The sequence below is a fragment of the Dipodomys merriami genome, unplaced genomic scaffold, assembly GCF_024711535.1.
Source record: "Dipodomys merriami isolate MVZ:Mamm:240054 unplaced genomic scaffold, mDipMer1.0.p SCAF_496, whole genome shotgun sequence".
In the NCBI taxonomy this organism is placed as follows: Eukaryota; Metazoa; Chordata; class Mammalia; order Rodentia; family Heteromyidae; genus Dipodomys; species Dipodomys merriami.
Window position 1 is genome coordinate 365,489 of NW_027206064.1, and position 17,550 is coordinate 383,038.

A 17,550-nucleotide genomic window follows, 5' to 3' on the forward strand; every position below is an offset into this window, starting at 1 on the left:
AATGTGGATGAGCCTCATCCAATCAGTTGAAGAACTTAAGAACGAGAAAAGACAAAGAGCCCTTAAGAAAAGGGGAATTCGATCTCAAGACTTGCCTCTGGACCCCAAGATGCAGGACCAACTCTTCCCACTCTGCAGTTGGCCCCACAACTGCATGAACTGATTATCTAAAATCACTTTATCTACCTGTTTGTCTCTCCATCATCCATCTATGTATCCATCAATCATCTATCTCTCCCTGTTATGGTGTAAATATGAAAGTGTTCCCCTTGGGCTCATGTGTTCAATGCTTGGTCCCAAGCTGGGGCCACTATTTTGGAAGACGGTGGAGACTTTAGGAGGTGTGGGCTAACTGGAGTAAGTAGACCCAGGGGGGTCGGGGGGAGGGGTGCTGTTGAAAGTCACCCTGGTACTAGGTCCCATCCCCCCTTCACTGTTTCCTATCAAGGTAAACACATCCTCCACCACACACTGCCACCACCAGGACTTCCTGCCCAAGCCCATGGGGCCTAACCACCATGGACGGAACCCTCTGAAACCACATGAGCCAAAATAAATCTTTCCTTTCTCTGGGGCATTCTGGTCACAGAATGCCGGTACTGATTCTCCAGAGAGCCCTGGCTATTATAGACAGAGTTCTCTTGCTAATTATAGAGAGAAAACAATTGTTTCCGAAAAGGAAAATAAAACTAATGGGAAAAAAAAAAACTGTCTGAATTTGGAATCCCAGAAGATGTCATCCAGCTAGGAGCGTCACCTGAGTTTTCTCTGAAAACCACTGATCCTGTTGTCTGGTGAAGACTGGCTTGATATCCTCTCTGAAGGTCACATTTCTCTCTCTTTGCTGTCCAACCAGGTTCCTCTTTCATCACCACAGAAAGGATTGCTCCACATCGCAAGCATAACTTCTCACAAAAGGTTTTCCGAGGAAGCTCTGGAAACAGAAAATGAAGCCTTGCATGAATGCTTTTGCCTGTCCTGACTTCCCTCTCTCCTAGTATCCCACAGAAATATTCCTAGAGAAATTCCAGATCTCCCTCGAGTCAAGGGAAAATTCAGAAACATCATCTTCGTGGTGGGGAGCGAAGCCAGCTGAGCAGAAAGCTGGTTTGCAATGCCCTCTGAAATGCTTACAAAATTGAGCTCATCCTGGCCCTCCCCTCTGTACCATGGCTCGGCCAGCCCAGGTGACATCTTTCTTGTCTTCCTGTCTTGTCAGGGTCTCACTGGGCTTGGGATAAGAGCTTGGTAGTTGAGCAGTGAAGCAAGTACTAAAACCCACTCTGAGGGCGATGCCTTGTTGACAGGATTCCCTTTCGTAGGAGGCTTCAGTAGCAAGAAAGGCATTTTAATCCTCAAACAGGCTAGCATCATTTCTTCCATTGTCAAAAGTGGATTTATCGCTCCTTTTAATATGTTCAGCTGGTCTGAGTCAATCAGAACAAAGGTGCCAAGAATGTGTGTGTGTGTGTGTGTGTGTGTGTGTGTGTGTGTGTGTTTGTTGTAACCTCTGGCAACACACTCAGCATGTCTGTGTGTGGTGTAATGTCAGGGTTCAAAGCTCAGGGGGCCAAGTACATCTGTTTACCACGGCTCAGGCTAAGCCAGGTCTGTGTTTCCCTAGGTGGCTCTGAGCTGTTTGCTTTCTGTTGGTCAAAGTACTAGCAGATGGTGAGGGAGGGTGAGGAAATGTTGTCCATTGTGATTTTGTGAATGTCTGATAGACTGAAATGGTTTATGAACTGGGGCTTAGTACATTCTGGAATTTTAACATCAAATAGTCTGTTCCCATTTTTTAAAAGTCTCATGCAGATTTTTTTTTTTTTGGTGCCAGTCCTGGGGCTTGAACTCAGGACCTGGACCTGGGTATTGTCCTTGAGCTTTTTTTTTTTTTCTCTGAAGGCTAGTACTTTACCATTTTAAACCACAACTCTACTTATGGTTTTTGGGTGGTTAATTGGAGATAAGAATCTCACAGACTGGGCTGGGAAGGTGGCTCAGTGGTAGAGCGCTTGCCTTCCATGCATGAGGCCCTGGGTTCTATTCCTCAGCACCACATAAGCAAAAAGAAAAAAGCTGGAAGTGGCGCTGTGGCTCAAGTGGTAGAGTGCTAGCCTTGAGCTGAAGAGCTGAGGGACAGCGCCCAGACCCAGAGTTCAGGCCCCACAACCGGATCCCCCCCCCCAAAAGAATCGCACGGACTTTCCTGTCCAGGCTGGCTTTGAACTGTGATCCTCAGTTAGGATTACAGGCATGAGCCACCAGTACTCAGCTCACACACAGAATTTTAAAACACAGACCCTCTCACTTGAAAAGAATGGGCTTAAGTAACAAGTAGGTGTAGAGTCTGTCTTGACTGCATATTCCTACCCAATGAGGTAGAGAAAGGTTTTATTGGGCAAGGCTCATGTCTAATTTAAATGTCACTGGCTTAGAGTGATAGTATTTTGTTTGGTGTAAATCATCTCCAGTGTATTTTGGCCAAGAAAGTATGCCAAAGATGGTCAGCCAGCTCACAAGAGTAACTTTAGATAAAGATTAATTACGGATGCTGCAAATGTGGACCCTGTAATTTAACAAACTTTGGGAAGGTAACACCCTTGCTTTCATCTTGTCCTAAGCACACAGGTAGGAGGAATATTCTACATATATACATTCTACTTATATATCAGTGCCTGATTCCTATACTGTCTGGCAAGGCTGTGTGTGTGTGTGTGTGTGTGTGTGTGTGTGTGTGTGTGTGTGTGTGTGTGTGTGTGTGTGTGTGTGTGTGTGTGTGTGTGTGTGTGTGTGTGTGTGTGTGTGTGTGTGTGTGTGCGTGTGTGTGTGTGTACAAAGTGATATCACAAAAATGTTTCATACCTTTTAGGACAATTATTATTTTTAAAATGTAGTAAATGTTGGTGAGGATGTGAAGAAATGAAATCCCTTATATAGTTTTAATTAGCATATATTCAACTGTACATAGCATAAAGGGTTCATCCATTGTAACATTTCCATACATTCATATCACATACTTTGATCATGACTATGGCATGTTTGTTTCATTCCTAACTTTAGAGGAACTGCTTCTAGGGTTTTTTCCCCCATTCAGAGTAACCTGGCTGTAGATTTGTTATCTCTAGCCTTTATTATATTGAGTTGTGTGTCTTCTATTTCATTTCTTCAGTGATTTGACTGTGAAAAGATGTTGGATTTTGTCAAAAACATTTTCTGCATCTATTCAGATGATCATGTGATTCTTGCTCTGACTTCTGTTTATATGCCTGCCATTTTGTGTTTACTGATTTGTGTATGCTGAACCATCCTGGAATGAATTCCTGGAGGGATGGCAACTTGATTATGATGTATGATCCTTTTGCTGTGTAGCTGAATTCATTCTGAAAGTATTGTGTTATTGAGGATTTTTTGTATTTATGCTCATCAAGAAACTGGCTTATAGTTTTTCTTTACTGTTGTTTCTTACCTCGTTTGAGAATCACGGTAATACTGGCTTCATGGAATCAGTCTGAAAATGTTGTTGCCCTTTGTACTTTGTAAAATAGTTTCAGAAGCATTGGTGTTAGTTCTTCTGGTAGAATCTGGCAGTGTATCCTTTCAGTCCTAGGCTTTTCTTGGTTGTTTTACTACTGTGAAATTCTCATGCACTATTGGTGGGAATGTTCAGCCCCTATAGTTTTCTATAGACATATTAAACTTTATAAAAGTTAAGAAAAACTTGTATACATCAAAATACACTTTCAAGAAAATGAGCAAGGCATGGTGGTGCACACCTATAAACTCCATTCTCATGAAACAGAGTCAGGCAGACCCTGAGTTAAAGGTCAGCCTGGGCTATATAGCAAGAATCTGTCTCAAAAAAACATTTGCAAAGAGAGAGGGAGAGAGGGAGGGAGAGAGAAGACTACATACATAGTGAGGCAAAATATTCCCAAATTATTTATCTGACTCTGATCCAGAATACACAATTACAACTCAACAACAAAAAGATAAATAGTCCTGGGCCCAGAATTCAAGCCCCATGACTGACAAAAAAAAAGGAGGGGTAGGGGTAAGTATTACACTATTCCATTCATAGGACTTGTCCAAAATAACCAAAGACAGAGAGGGAAAAGGTAGACTCCAAGTTGACAGGGGCTGAGGAAAGTGGAGATGGAAAGTGACCACTAATGTGTTTCACTGTTCATTTTTGGATGATAAAGACAATCTGGAATGGGACTGTGGTGATGATTATATGACTTCAAGAACAGATAAAAAAGAAACGCATAATTCAAAAGAATACATTGTATGGTATGTGCACTTAATCTCAACTTTAACATTTAAATGGTAGCCAACAACAGAAGATAGCTCTCTTTTTCTTCTTGCCTCATCCCCATCCTAAAGGAACATGGACACGCTGAGTGCTGTGCTTGCCATGTGGCTTCCTGTACGACCTGGCCCAACTCCAGCAACTCCTTGCTGAAAAACAGAGGCAGAAATCAGCTTCATGTCTGTTTGGTGACATCAAGGGAGAAACATTAAACAAGTTTTGTCAATTCTATTTCTTCATGGGAAAGAAAGAAATTTCATAATGAATCATGATGCTGGTTGGATAAAGTTTTTAAATTCTTCATAATTTCACTCTTACTTCAATTGCTAGCTTTCCTGAGCACTGAAAATCATCTATCCATCCATCCTACTTATTGTATGTCTGTCTATCTATCTATCTATCTATCTATCTATCTATCTATCTATCTATCTATCCATCCATCTATCATCTAGCTATCTAGCTATTTACCTGTCTATCTGTGCTCATTTATTTGTTCCCCAGCAACGTGATGAACTGGAATCACTTCCCTTAAATCTGAGAGACTGGAACACTGAAAAACGAAGGCTCAGACTTTGGATTGAGTTACCACCATCAGGCATGGCTAGTAGATCTGAATCTATGTTTGTAACCTCAATGTAGTAACAGTAAAGAAAGAACCTGGGCTGAGCAAAATTCTGGAAACATGCTTGCATTTAGTTTGCCAGATGACCATGCTTGCTTAGTAAGGTCTGCTTTGAACACATAAGAAAATCATGTTATGTGTCCTACCCTTTCCAGGGACTTCTAGCAAGACCTCCTTCAATATCCCTTAACCTTGAAATACTGCATTAGAAATGACACAAAGTTGCATTGTATGTATAACCTATATTTCATAAAGACATGGCATGCTTCATCTACAGCAGCTTACGATCTAATTTAAAGTATATCAACGCCCGGTGGCCAGTGGCTCACACCTGTAATCCTAACTACTCAGGAGGCTGAGATTTGAGGATTGCAGTTCGAAGCCAGCCAGGGAAGGAAAGTCCATGAGACTCTTATCTCCAATAAACTGCTCAGAAAAATCCGGAAGTGTCCCTGTGGCTCAATGTGAGTAGAGTGCTAGCCTTGAGCAAAAAAAAATCTCAGGGACAGTTCCCAGGTCCAGAGTTTAAACCCCAAGAACAGGAAAAAATAAACAAAGTATATCAGACCGGATGCTCACTCTGGTAAGGGCTGTATTGTGTCCCACCGATTACTCATTCTATTAATGACAAAGGGAGTGGTTTCCTGGAAAATGCTTCTTTAGGTTTTCGGCTAAGTCGACTATTTTATACATTAGAAAACTTACAAATGACTCTCCATATTAAAATTATTTTATAACAAATCCCCTCTTGCTTATTTCACCCAATATGGTGATAAGTAATCTCTGGTACTTGTAATGATTACCATTTTTTTTTCTGTTAGCATAGAGAAGGGGGAAGGAGGGAGGGGAAGGACAGGGAGAAAAATGAGTATGAATATGGATGACTTGCATAGTTTTAAATCAGAAGGGGAAAATACCCAGTGGGTATTCATCTGTAACCTAAGACTTTCAGTAACCAAAATGTATGCCTTTATTGACTCTTCTCTCTGATCGCGACTAGATAGACAGACTCTAAGAGTGGTTCTGGGCTTATTTCAAATTTTTGAATGCATTTGGTTAGCTGTATGGCTCAACATAGCTTATAGCTTCTGGGTAGGTTTCTTCTAGTGAACTCTCAGTAGGAAAAGAGCAGGAAAGAGGTTTGAGGGTTTGGTCTAAAGGTCCAGGTAAATAACCCTTTGAAAGTACATTGGTCCTATCATCCCCACAAAGAATCCTAACCTACAGATTACATAGAGATCAACTTTACTAAGGATCAAAAATGCTGATTTTGGCTTTCTCTTATTAATTATTCCCAAAGACAATAAAACCAAAATGGTCTGATGAAAAATTTCCAAGTGGAACCTTCCAGACCCCTGCCCAACATCTAACTCTTTTACTATTTTATAGTTTGCAGAAAACTGAAATCATCTATTGCATTTTAACTTTAATACAACGTCAGCTGAAGAGAGTACACATTTATTAAAATCAGAGGCAAGAAGAAATAAAAAGAATTGCATACAAACACCCAAAATGGCAATGGGGATTTGTTTTATATTGTTTTGCATTTGGGGATGATTTTTTTTTGCAGTAAGATACATTATTTGTATAACAGAGCCATCCATATAGCTACTTCTTAAAAATCAACAGAAAAATTACGAAAAGAACCTCAGCCTTAAGCAAAGATAAGCAAATACTGTCCTAATAGCTTCCTAGAGAGAAATAACAGAAGGAAAACAACAAGAAAATGTGTCAGCCAACCTACAACATGATATAAACATCGTTACTATTTTTTAACAATGGAACAAGAATCTCAGGAATGCAAGAAAACCAGAGAGAACAGATGTAGTAAATGTACCTACTACCCACCTTCAACAATGTTCCTACTCCCTACAATTGGGTTATTTTAAAAACAAATCTGAAACATCACATCCATTTTGTTTTCCATATGTATTTTTTTTGTTTTATTTTTGATCGGTTGTGGGGCTTGAACTCTGGGCCTGGGCGCTGTCCTTCAGCTCTTCAGCTCAAGGCGAGCACTCTACTACTTGAGCCACAGCACTGCTTCCAGTTTTCTGGTGGTTTACTCGAGCTAAGAGTCTCATGGACTTTCCTGCCAGGGCTGGCTTTGAACTGTGATCCTTAGATCTGAGCCTCCTGAGTAGCTAGGATTACAGCCATGATCCACCAGTACCCAGCTCCATATGTATTTTTAAACATCAGTGTAAAGTCCTAACATATCCTGCTTAAAGAAATAATTTCTAATATCATCAGACTGTGTAAAAATTGGCAGGGTTTACGTGATTCTTGCCTACTCTATTTTGTTAGAGTTTGAAACAGAATGCTGCTGTCTCTTCTGCATTTAGGGAATTGCTCTGGTTTTAGAGAGGAGGATAGACTGCAATGGTTAGTAACAGACATTTTTCCCTAAATGGCAGGAAATGTGAGCCATGGTTAGAAAAAGCAATAGAGTTTCTGGAGCAAAGGCTTTGTGCTTTAAAAAATGTCAGTGCTGTTGCTAAATTGTGTTCTTAACAAGGTTAAACCAACTTACTCTTTTGATAAAAGTACACATCTCCACATTCCCTTGCTTTGCTGATTTGATAGGTGAAAACTGGCGCTTAAATTCTGTAGCTCAAATTCATTATAGGTGAAGTACAACATTTTGAATTACTTACTGCTAGCTTGGGTTTATTCTTTGTGAAAGCCTCTTAGCACCTTCTGCCCATTTATCTATCAGTTTGTCTACATCTTGTATTTTTTAAGATTTCTCAATATATTGGGGAAATGAGCTCCTTATGTATCATGTATGTGGGTAAATCTTAGTGTGACTCTGATTAGTAAAGTTTGCTTTATAGAGTGTTTTCATTGTCACAACAGAGGTTAGCAAATGTTTTTCTTCCTAGTTACTGGGCTTTTTCCATTCTTTGAAAGGCTTAACTTATTCCAAGACTATTTCAGGAACAACTAGAGAATGTCATAATTTATGGTTTCCTCCCTTTTTTACTCTCTTCCTTTCTTCTCTGCCTCTCTCCTGCCCCTCTTTGTATTATTATTTAAGATAAAAACGTCTGGTCTGCGTTGATGTATGGATCAAGGTTTTATTTCTTGACAGCTGCTGTCTCGGTACTATTGAGAGATTACTTATCTTCTCCCTTCATGGAGTCAAAATTTTTATCACATGAAGCACTCCGTACACTATATGTATCTGTGTCTGTTTTTGCATCTCCTGTTAATAGCAGTGATTGGTTCTTTTTGCCAGTACATAGGCTCAGTTCTCAAGACACTGACATTCTGCACATTATATACTACATGCCTTCTTGAAGGACTGTATGTGAAGTCAAAAGTTGCACACAAGCTGGGTGCCAGTGGCTGACACCTATGATCCTAGCTACTCAAGCGGCTGAGCTCTGAGGATCTCAGTTCAAAGCTAGCCTGGGCAGGAAAGTCCATGAGATTCTTATCTCCCCAACCACCAGAAAACTGAAAGTGGCACTGCGGCTCAAGTGGTAGAGCGCTCACTTTGAGTGAAAGAGCTCAGGGACAGCACCCAGGCACTGGGTGTAAGCCCCCAAACCAACAAAAACCAAAAGAAAAGAAAAAAAATAAAGGGTTGGGAAAGTCCCCTCTCTGACTCTGTAGAGGACTCAGTCCCAATCTCCTGCTGCTACTGACAATTATTTAAATGAGGATACATCCATAGAAAATTCCAGGTCCTTATCTAATGTTAAGGATAGTAACATCAATATATATTTGAGAATCTTAAATTCAGAGAAGTGTAGGTAGCATTTAACATCCCAAAGCAAAAAAAAAAAAAAAAGAAAAAGAAAGAAAGAAAAAGTTGCCTTTTTCCAGGTGCCAGTGGTTCAGATCTATAATCTTAGCTACTCAGGAAGCTGTGATCTGAGAATCAAGGTTTGGAACCAGTCTGGCAGACAAATTCTCAAGCCTCTTATTTCCAGTTAACCTGTAAAAGGCTGGAAGTATGGCTCAAGTGGAGAGCATCCATTGAGTGAAAAGACCAAAACCAAAACCAAAACTGAACAAGAACATGAAGCCCTAAGATTAAGCCCCAGTATGGGGAAGGGATGTATTTTTATTCAACAGTATAGAACTCTAACCATATGAATGCATATAAATTGTCTTAAAACTGTTATATTCCATTGTATGATTATATCATGTTCAGATACCATTTCCCCTACTGATAGGTACTTTAAATGTTTAATTTTCATTACAACAAACAAATATTTAAAGTCACATATTCAAAAGAAATGTATATATTATATATATATATATATGTATATTCAGTTGTGGGGGTTGAACTCAGGGCCTTGGTGCTGTCCCTGAGCCTCTTTGTGCTCAAGGGTAGTAGTGCTCTACCACTTGAGCCACAGCACCACTTCCGGTTTTGAGTGCATAATTAGTGATAAGAGTCTCACAGGGACTTTTCTGCCTGGCTTTGAATTGAAATCCTCAAATCTCAGCTTCCTGTGTAGCTAGGATTATAGGCGTGAGCCACCAGCATCTAGCTCAAATGAAATATTTTATTCAAAATGTTACTATCTGTAATTATACAGATGAAACATAATTGAACTGATAACTTTTTAACACTAAGGGGCATCCTGAAGACTATGTTATAGAGGATCACACTTTTCCTGCTCAATTCTCTTCTGAAAATGAACCAGAAAATGAACACATCTCCTAACAAACGGTACTAAATATGTAATTACTCATATGTATATTCTTCCAGCTACAGCCCAAAGACCATTAGTCTGCACTTAACCTTATCATTTCTGTTAATATTTAGTCAGTATTGCCAATAAAACTGGCTTCTTCAGATCAAAGGCTTTTACATGGGTTTTACATGCAAGTCAAATAGCCATTTATGGAATGCTGGAATCCAACTCGCTCTATTCTCTTATAAATTTTCTGTCTCATGCTAAATTAAAAGAATCAAGAGGAGCAGAATTCTAAGGCTAACTTGCCAAAAAATAATCAAACTTGACTTCTCTTCAAAGAGTGTGTGGGGCAATTTTAATTAGAGGAAGAAACCTAAGGGAAGCAAAATCCAGATGTTTTCCACACAAGTACTACTTTTGGCTGCTTTGATTTCTACTGGTAAGTCAAAAATACAATTTTAGAATCTTGGCTAATTTCTACTAAATTGATTTCAGGGCTAGATTAGAAAATGGAGGCTGAAACGTGTGTGTTGTTATTAAATGTGGGGTAGGAAGGATAGATAGCAGGAGGAAGGGGGAACTGTCAATTTCTTCCTGAATGCTCTGGTTCTTTGACACAGGAAAACACAAACAGGAAGATTTCTAGAAAACCCTTCCAAATCTCGGTCTGGAATTTAACTGGAACACAACTAGAAAACAAAAAGCTTTGTAAGAATCAGACTTCAAAAATTCCTGACAGAAAAAGGGCAGTATGGATTAGGACAAAGAAATTCTCCTTAATGCTCATAGCAGGGAAGAAAAAGTAGACTATTAAATTGTCTAATAGACTATTAAATTGTCTAATAGATGCCTCCGTTCCCAAAGATTAATGCCACTGCCAGAGTGATTACATTGTATGTTGATCAGGGTGTTGATCTGAAACCTGGCTCCAAGGTGCAAGACTTTGAAACACACAATTTAAATCACATTAAGGAACGACCACACCTATAGCTTTCCTACCTAGTATATTTATTTGTGAAGAGAAAAATGTCTTTAAATAGAATCAACCACCAAATTAACAAGGTCTTGATTTTGCTTCTGGTTTTATTAGTTTGAAAGTGAAAGGCTGAGTTTGTTAACTGTGTGTGTTAATATCGGAAATTAGAGAATTTAATTCATTTGACAATGCTTATGGTACTGAAAATACAAATAGCAGTTAAAGTTTGCAGGAAGTATAAGAGAGACAGTCTTTCCATTGTTACCATGCAACTGTTTCTATTCCTTCCTCATTTCTCTTCTGACCTCACTTTAAATTACTTCAACATTTTAGATTTTGAGAATCTCTCTCTTCCACGTCCACAAATAGGAAAAAAAAATTTAGTTCAGGTTGAATAAACTTGGTTATTTCAGAATATGCTCTGCCTTTAATTCTAACATTTGCTCAAATTTGATTATTAGAACCACAAAGCAGCATTTCAAAGAGAATTTCTAAAGTTATCTGATTGGTGCTTGTTTATTTTTGCTTAACTTCAACACAGTGGTTCCCATGTCAGGAAATTTACAAAGCACAATTTATACCACTTATTAGTGGATAGTGTGAAACAAGGGGATAATGTTGGAGGTGAGTGCTTATAAAGAAATAGATACTTTATACGTCATACAGCAGAACTGGCTAGGGAAAAAGCCAGTTTTGACGTCTGAATCAGGGAACATAATTCTGTAAAGAAGATCTTTCCCATAAAACTCCAGGAATTCGGGGCAAGTACAGTGAAAGCAGGCTTCTCAGGAGTTCCCAGAGACTAAGAAGGCAGATGGAGGTTGGAGGTACCCAAAGCACTCATGGTTCTCTTTTTCAGCACTGGCCGGGCAGTGGGCAACTATGTGTGCCGGTAAGTCCTCCAACGAGATCCGGACATGTGACAGCCACGGCTGTGGTGCATACTCTGCTCAAAGGTATGTGGTTTCACAGGCAAATAGCAACCTCTTTGGCTCTTCCCCTTGTCTAGTGTCCTTGTCCTATGTTTTCTCAAGGGCTCACCTGACCTCCCCTGGGACAGTATGAAAACCCAGAGACGTGTGAAGCAATACTGTCTTTGGAGCAACTTCCAAGAACCGTACTTCAAGGATAAGTAGTAAATTGGGGACAGACCATGAAAGAAGCAACACAATGTTTTCCGTCTCAAACGTCTCTCTACATTTACCTGTCTCATCTGATTTTCCAAAGATAAAAGCCAAACACTATTACTGTCTTTCGTAAGATAAGGAGCTTGATCTAAGGGATCAGAGAATGAAGGTTTCCACCAAGCATTCATGGTTGGAGATGGCAAAGGCTACCTCTGAATGCAGGCTTTTGGATTCTCTTCCCATCAACGATGCTGTCACTGACTCGGGCTGTGAAATTTAGATGTTAGCAGCTAACCCTAAGCAGACAAGAAAGCCTGCTGTCTCCTAGACAATGAGAGCCACATTTATGAATTTCCAGTAATATACATACCACCTTGAGGAGGGGTCCGGTCTGAAAAAAGTCATATGTATGTCCAACTCCATTGCTGATTTCCAGCCTAATTAGAGTAGAATTCACCCTTACAGAGATACTACCTCAAATATCTGAAATGGGATGAAGAGATGGGGCAAAATAGATAAATGACCTCTGGACTGTCAAAATTAAGACTTAGTTCACACTGTCATGTTTAGTCATTTAACTTTATGTGACAACTTTTTGGCTCTTCTCTGGGTATCTGATCCGTGCTGCCTTACACACTATTCTAACCATTTTAGTGACTCCGCTTAGTAAGTAGCCTGCTGCGTGGGGAAAGAGGCCGGTAGGAGCAGACGGGGCAAGAGAATGGAAAGTCAGAGCTGAGGGGTAATTTAGGGACAACCCCAAGAAACGTCACCATCTGGAAGCATTTTGTATTTTGTTCATGCAGTTTAATAAACCCAAGAGGTATCCCTCATCAAGTTAAAATACCAGACGAAATAAATGATGTTTTCAAGGACTTTTCTTTTTTCAAACTGGAAGAAAAGTAAGATTAAGGCAACATGTCTTTTTTGTGTTTGTTTTGGTGTGAGGCTTGAACTTAGGGCCTGGGTACTGTCCCTGAGCCTCTCTGGGCTCAAGCCACAACACCATTTCCAGTTTTTGATAAGATAAGAGTCTCACAGGGGCTTTTCTGCCTGGGCTGACTTCAAACCACGATCCTCAGATCTCAGCCTCCTGAGTAACTAGGATTTAATCCACCAGCGACTGGCAACATGTCTTTTATGATAGGTTCTCATTAAAAGACAATTCTTCAAAATAGTCCTGATTCAGATAGCTATAAAATCTACATATATGCTCAACAATCTACATATATGCTTTTCCTCAAAATACTATGTAAGAATAGCTAATATTTGTTTCAGGTTTGCCATGTAGCAGCTATTTTAAATGTTTTTATCTTTACAATCTGCTTGCTCTTATTTATATCCTAGAAATCAGAGGTCTCACCAGGGAGTAGATGTCCTGTGTTCTGGTGGATCAACTGTGTATGCACCATTCACTGGAATGATTATGGGCCAGGAGAAACCTTATAAAAACAAAAATGCTATTAACAATGGCATTCGGCTTTCTGGAAGAGGTAAGAGAGGTGAAGTACAGACCCAGGTCAGCTGCTAGAGATGATGATTGATTTCATGCAGGTTTCATATACAGATGTTGTGTGCTTCTTTCAACACTACAGTATCTTGAACATAAAGGATACATTAAGCAAAACTTTGCAAAGCCGTTCCAACACTTTCCCCAAAGACTGCATTTTTTGCCACAGGATCCTCCAAGTCTACAGGTGATGGATGGGTGTGCTTTCTCTGTGGCCTATGTGGTTCTACTTTAAAAAAAAATCTATAAACAAAATCACTTTCAGTAAAATTAGCCATAATGGAAAGACATCTTCATTTACTAAAGTCTCACAATTTGTAAATGTTGACATTTCAGCCAGGATTAAATGTAAACTACTTTCAAAGTCCTCTTATGTTTTACGTAGAGCAGGTCTTCTGGTATGCCAGGCTTGGAGTTGTCTTGAGCTTTAACTCTTCTGAGGTATAACACAACATATAAAAACACGTTTCATGCCTAAGTACAGCTCCACAAATTGTCATCAAGTGAATACACTGGGTTGCCAACATCCACATCAAGACACAGAGTAAGCCAGTCTGGTCAAGACCTCTTGTGCTAGATAAGAGTTCAGGTACTATTCCAGCATGTCCATTTTAAAAGACGACATATATAGAATGAAACAATATATGCTACTTGTATTTGTGGGCTTCTTTCATTGCCTCTCACCACTGTGAGATTAATCTGTGGTTTTGTACACCTGTTCATTCTGTTGGATGTAAACTATCCCATGATATGCATATACTTCCGTCTATCTACCTACCTTGCAGCCATTTCTCTGGTTCCACAACCAACGCCCTTAGCAGTCGATAGAAGACTGTAAGAGGGAAACGGCTGTCATTTGGAGCATGCACATCTTCAGCTACAGCTGATAACTGCCAGTTTTTCAGAACAGTTGTACTGATTTTACAGGTCTTCCAAGAGTGTATGAGCATTCCATTTATTCCCCACACAGTCCTTCATGTTACCTATGCACTGCTGGATTCCAGCCACTCTGATTGATGGAGTGTTTCACTGCGGTTTTAATTTGCATTCCCCCAGTGGTTAATGAAATGCAATGTCCCGTATTTACTGTTAACATGGATATCTTTTACGATGAGCCTATTCAAATATCTTGCCCCTTTCCTATGGAATTATCTGACTTTTTCTTATTGAAATGGAGCCCACATATTCTAGATTTGAGTCCACTCTTTTCCCACTTTGTGAACTAACTTTTTACTTCCTTTATGATTAGACAGAAATTCTTATATTTGTTCTTTTGGCAATACTGGAGCTTGAACTCAGTGCCTGGTATTCAGTAGATAAGATACTGCAGAGTCAAGCCTGAAGCCCACTTCTTGTTTATTTTTGAGATAGGGTCTTACTTTCAGACACACATTTGGACAGTGATTTTATTCTTTACTTCTCACCACAGCTGGAATGATAGGCACATACCATTATGTCCAACTTCTTCCACTGAGATACTCACCGACTTTTGTGCTACTGACCTAGACATAGTCCTCTTTATCTTCGACTCCCAAGAAGTCAGGATTACAAGTTGGAAATTCTTATTTTTAATGTAGTCAAATTTAGTTAACTATTTCCCTTATTGTGAACACATTTTTAACACACTTTTGCCAACGTGAATACATGAAAATATTTCTTGGGTATTCTCCTATACACATTATTGTTTTGACTTTCATTTTGATTGGTTTGTGTAAGAAACTTGAAGTTTTTTTTCTCATACTGATTTTGAATTAACCCAACATTACCAACATTAACTTGATTACAACTAAGAATACAGGTGTGAGCCGCTGGCACACACGCTCATTAGTTTTCAATCTGGTACAAATATCACACTGTCTTGATCACAATAGTTAAAAATACACACTGATATTTGGGAGTCTAAATTCCTAAACTCTGTTTTTTCACATTATCTTGGCACCAAGGGTAAGTTTCTTGACTGTGTTCTTTCACATTATCTGGAAACTCACATTTCCAAATGTATAGCTTGCCAATTTCCATAAAAATCTTGCTGGGACTTTGATTGGATTTCAGGATATAGATCAAATTAAAAAAAAACTGTTAACAAACTGATCATCTTTATAGTAATGAGTCCTGCAATTCAATGGGTATCTTACATCCTCTGACTATTGAGGTCTTTTTTTGATTGTTGTGTTGGTAGTTGTACTAGTTTTCAGTGTAGAGGTCTCACACATCTTACATTTAATGTATATTCACAAGATCTTCCAAGGAGTTTAGATCTCCTGTAGCAGTACTGTTCAATAGAAATGTAACACATGCTGTTTATGTAATTTAAAATTGTTTGAGTAGTCTTAGAAGTAAAAAGAAACATTTGATGCTGATTTTAATATTTTATTCAACTCAATCTTTCCAAAATATTATTTCAAATGTGTGATTAATAAGGAAATGGAGCTCTTTTCCTTTTTTTATATTCAGGCCTTCAAAATGCATTATGTATTTTACTCAGAAGTACATCTTAATTCAGATTAGCTACATTCAAGTGCTAAGCAGTCACATGAAGATAATGGCTACCATGTTGGATAGCACAATTTCATGGCTTTCCATCTTTGTTTTTGGTTTTTTCCACTTGACCTGTTTGCACAGAGACTAGTTTAAGACCTCCCCTTTATGAGTGGGTTTCTTTCCATTTCTCTTTGCGTTTCCTCCTATCGTCTACACTTTATACAGATGGCTTCTGTGTGACTGAGTGCATGGACAATTCATGGCAGTTGGCATTACACACTGCTCTCCTTGTTTCCAAGCTTTTGGCCTGAATTCCATTCTCTGGCAACAGGATCACAACCCTTCCTTTCTTTTTGCTTCCATTTGCTTGGGAAACCTTTGTCCAAGTCTTTATTTTTAGTCTTTTCAATCACTGTGTTATTCTATATGGCACAGAACTGTGTTCTGCTTTTCAAACCAACAGGAAAAAATGTCAACAGAGTTAAACTCATATATACGTATACATATATACATACATATAGGTTTATATGTATGTATATATGTATACGTATAGGGTAGTTTTGTGACTCATAGATTCAGTCCCAACAATATTGTATCATTGTAGAACTATTTCATTATACTAAATCTCCCTTTCTCTGTGCAGTCCTTTATAAAAGTTCTCTTGAAATTTAGGAAAGATTCTTAAAGTCTGATAATTTTATCAGACTATGTCTTGGACTTGACACTGGTCTGGGTCAGTATTCTACTACCTAATGTTTTCTACTATTTTCTGTTTTTCTTCAATACTCCTGGTAATTTATCATTTGAATCTTTCCTCCCTTTGCCATCCTGTAAATTTACTCTACCTTTTTTAATAGGCTTCTGTTATCTTCCTCTGTTCCTCCGCTGAATTCATCCAACCTCAATTCTTTTTTTTTTTCTTTGCTTTCCACTTGTGTGCTTGTTTTAAAATTCTGAATCAAGGCTACAGAAGTACAGAAAATAAAGAATTATACTCGTTTTCTTTTAGGTTTCTGTGTGAAAATCTTCTACATTAAGCCAGTCAAGTATAAAGGTTCTATCAAGAAGGGAGAGAAACTGGGAACTGCATTGCCTGTGCAAAAAGTCTATCCTGGTATACAGCCGCACATACACCTTGAAAACTGTGACCTGAGTGACCCAACCGCACACCTGTAAGCAAAGACAAAGACCAGATGGCCTAAACACAAAGCCTGGATGCACACTCTGATTTTCAACACAGTTGTGTTCCAGCAGGACATAAATGCAACACAGAAAAACAGAATTTTGATTTCACCTCACTGTCACTCTGATGGCTAGGTACAATTTCTTAAAGATCTCTGATATTTCTTGGGTCCTCCAGCACCTAGGGTAGTTTTGTGTTTCAGATTTCTCAGATTTAAAGAACTAAGATGAATAAACAAGCATATTCAAATAGCTCCTGGCTTTATTTCTGACACCTCTGAAAATAGTCACTTTTTTGCCTGAATATGAGAAAGTGCCTTTATAAAGGTCTTTCCATGAACATGGATGAAGAGTGGTTTACAACTGCTATTTCCAGTATGTGCTTAATAGACAGTCTTTTGAACTAAAGTAGAAAGACTTTCAATATTAGCTAGAGGGAAAGAAATCTGCTTACATGGATAAGAAAGGATCTGCTGGCTTTGCACCACATTCTTCTACTCTCTGTAAGATGGCAGGTTTCCTAAGGAATGAATGATGGCATACTCTAGAAAGAACACATATTCTAGATTTCAGTGAGACTGTACTTCCAGAAATGTTAGAAAGAGAAAGAAGACTAACTTTCTTTACCTTAAGTGTCTCCTGGAACTAGACCAGTGGCCCTTAACTAACTACAGGCATACCATGG

The 17,550-nt window shown here is 39.0% G+C and overlaps 2 protein-coding genes across 3 annotated transcripts in view; one reads left to right on the forward strand and one right to left on the reverse strand.

Moving 5' to 3' along the window:
* Window positions 1-3,631: 3,631 nt before the first annotated feature.
* The window catches only part of LOC138809373 (F-box/LRR-repeat protein 21), a 45,567-nt gene continuing 31,648 nt past the window's right edge, over window positions 3,632-17,550 (reverse strand). The window contains exons 7-8 of one of the 2 annotated variants that reach the window (XR_011366822.1): window positions 4,283-4,458; window positions 3,632-3,696 (exon numbers count right to left, since the gene is read on the reverse strand). Coding sequence is in view for 1 of the 2 variants with exons in the window: in XM_069995886.1 (XP_069851987.1) it covers window positions 4,378-4,458 (81 nt within the window). In the remaining variant the exon portion in view is untranslated. Of the gene's footprint in view, window positions 3,697-4,118; window positions 4,459-17,550 lie in introns of those variants that run through there. The other variant, XM_069995886.1, reaches the window with a different exon arrangement.
* LOC138809375 (leukocyte cell-derived chemotaxin-2) lies at window positions 9,763-17,115 on the forward strand. Its single transcript, XM_069995887.1, has 4 exons — window positions 9,763-10,028; window positions 11,425-11,521; window positions 13,040-13,185; window positions 16,693-17,115. The coding sequence occupies exons 1-4, from the start codon at window positions 9,983-9,985 to the stop codon at window positions 16,857-16,859; spliced, it is 456 nt and encodes a 151-aa protein (XP_069851988.1). The 5' UTR covers window positions 9,763-9,982; the 3' UTR covers window positions 16,860-17,115.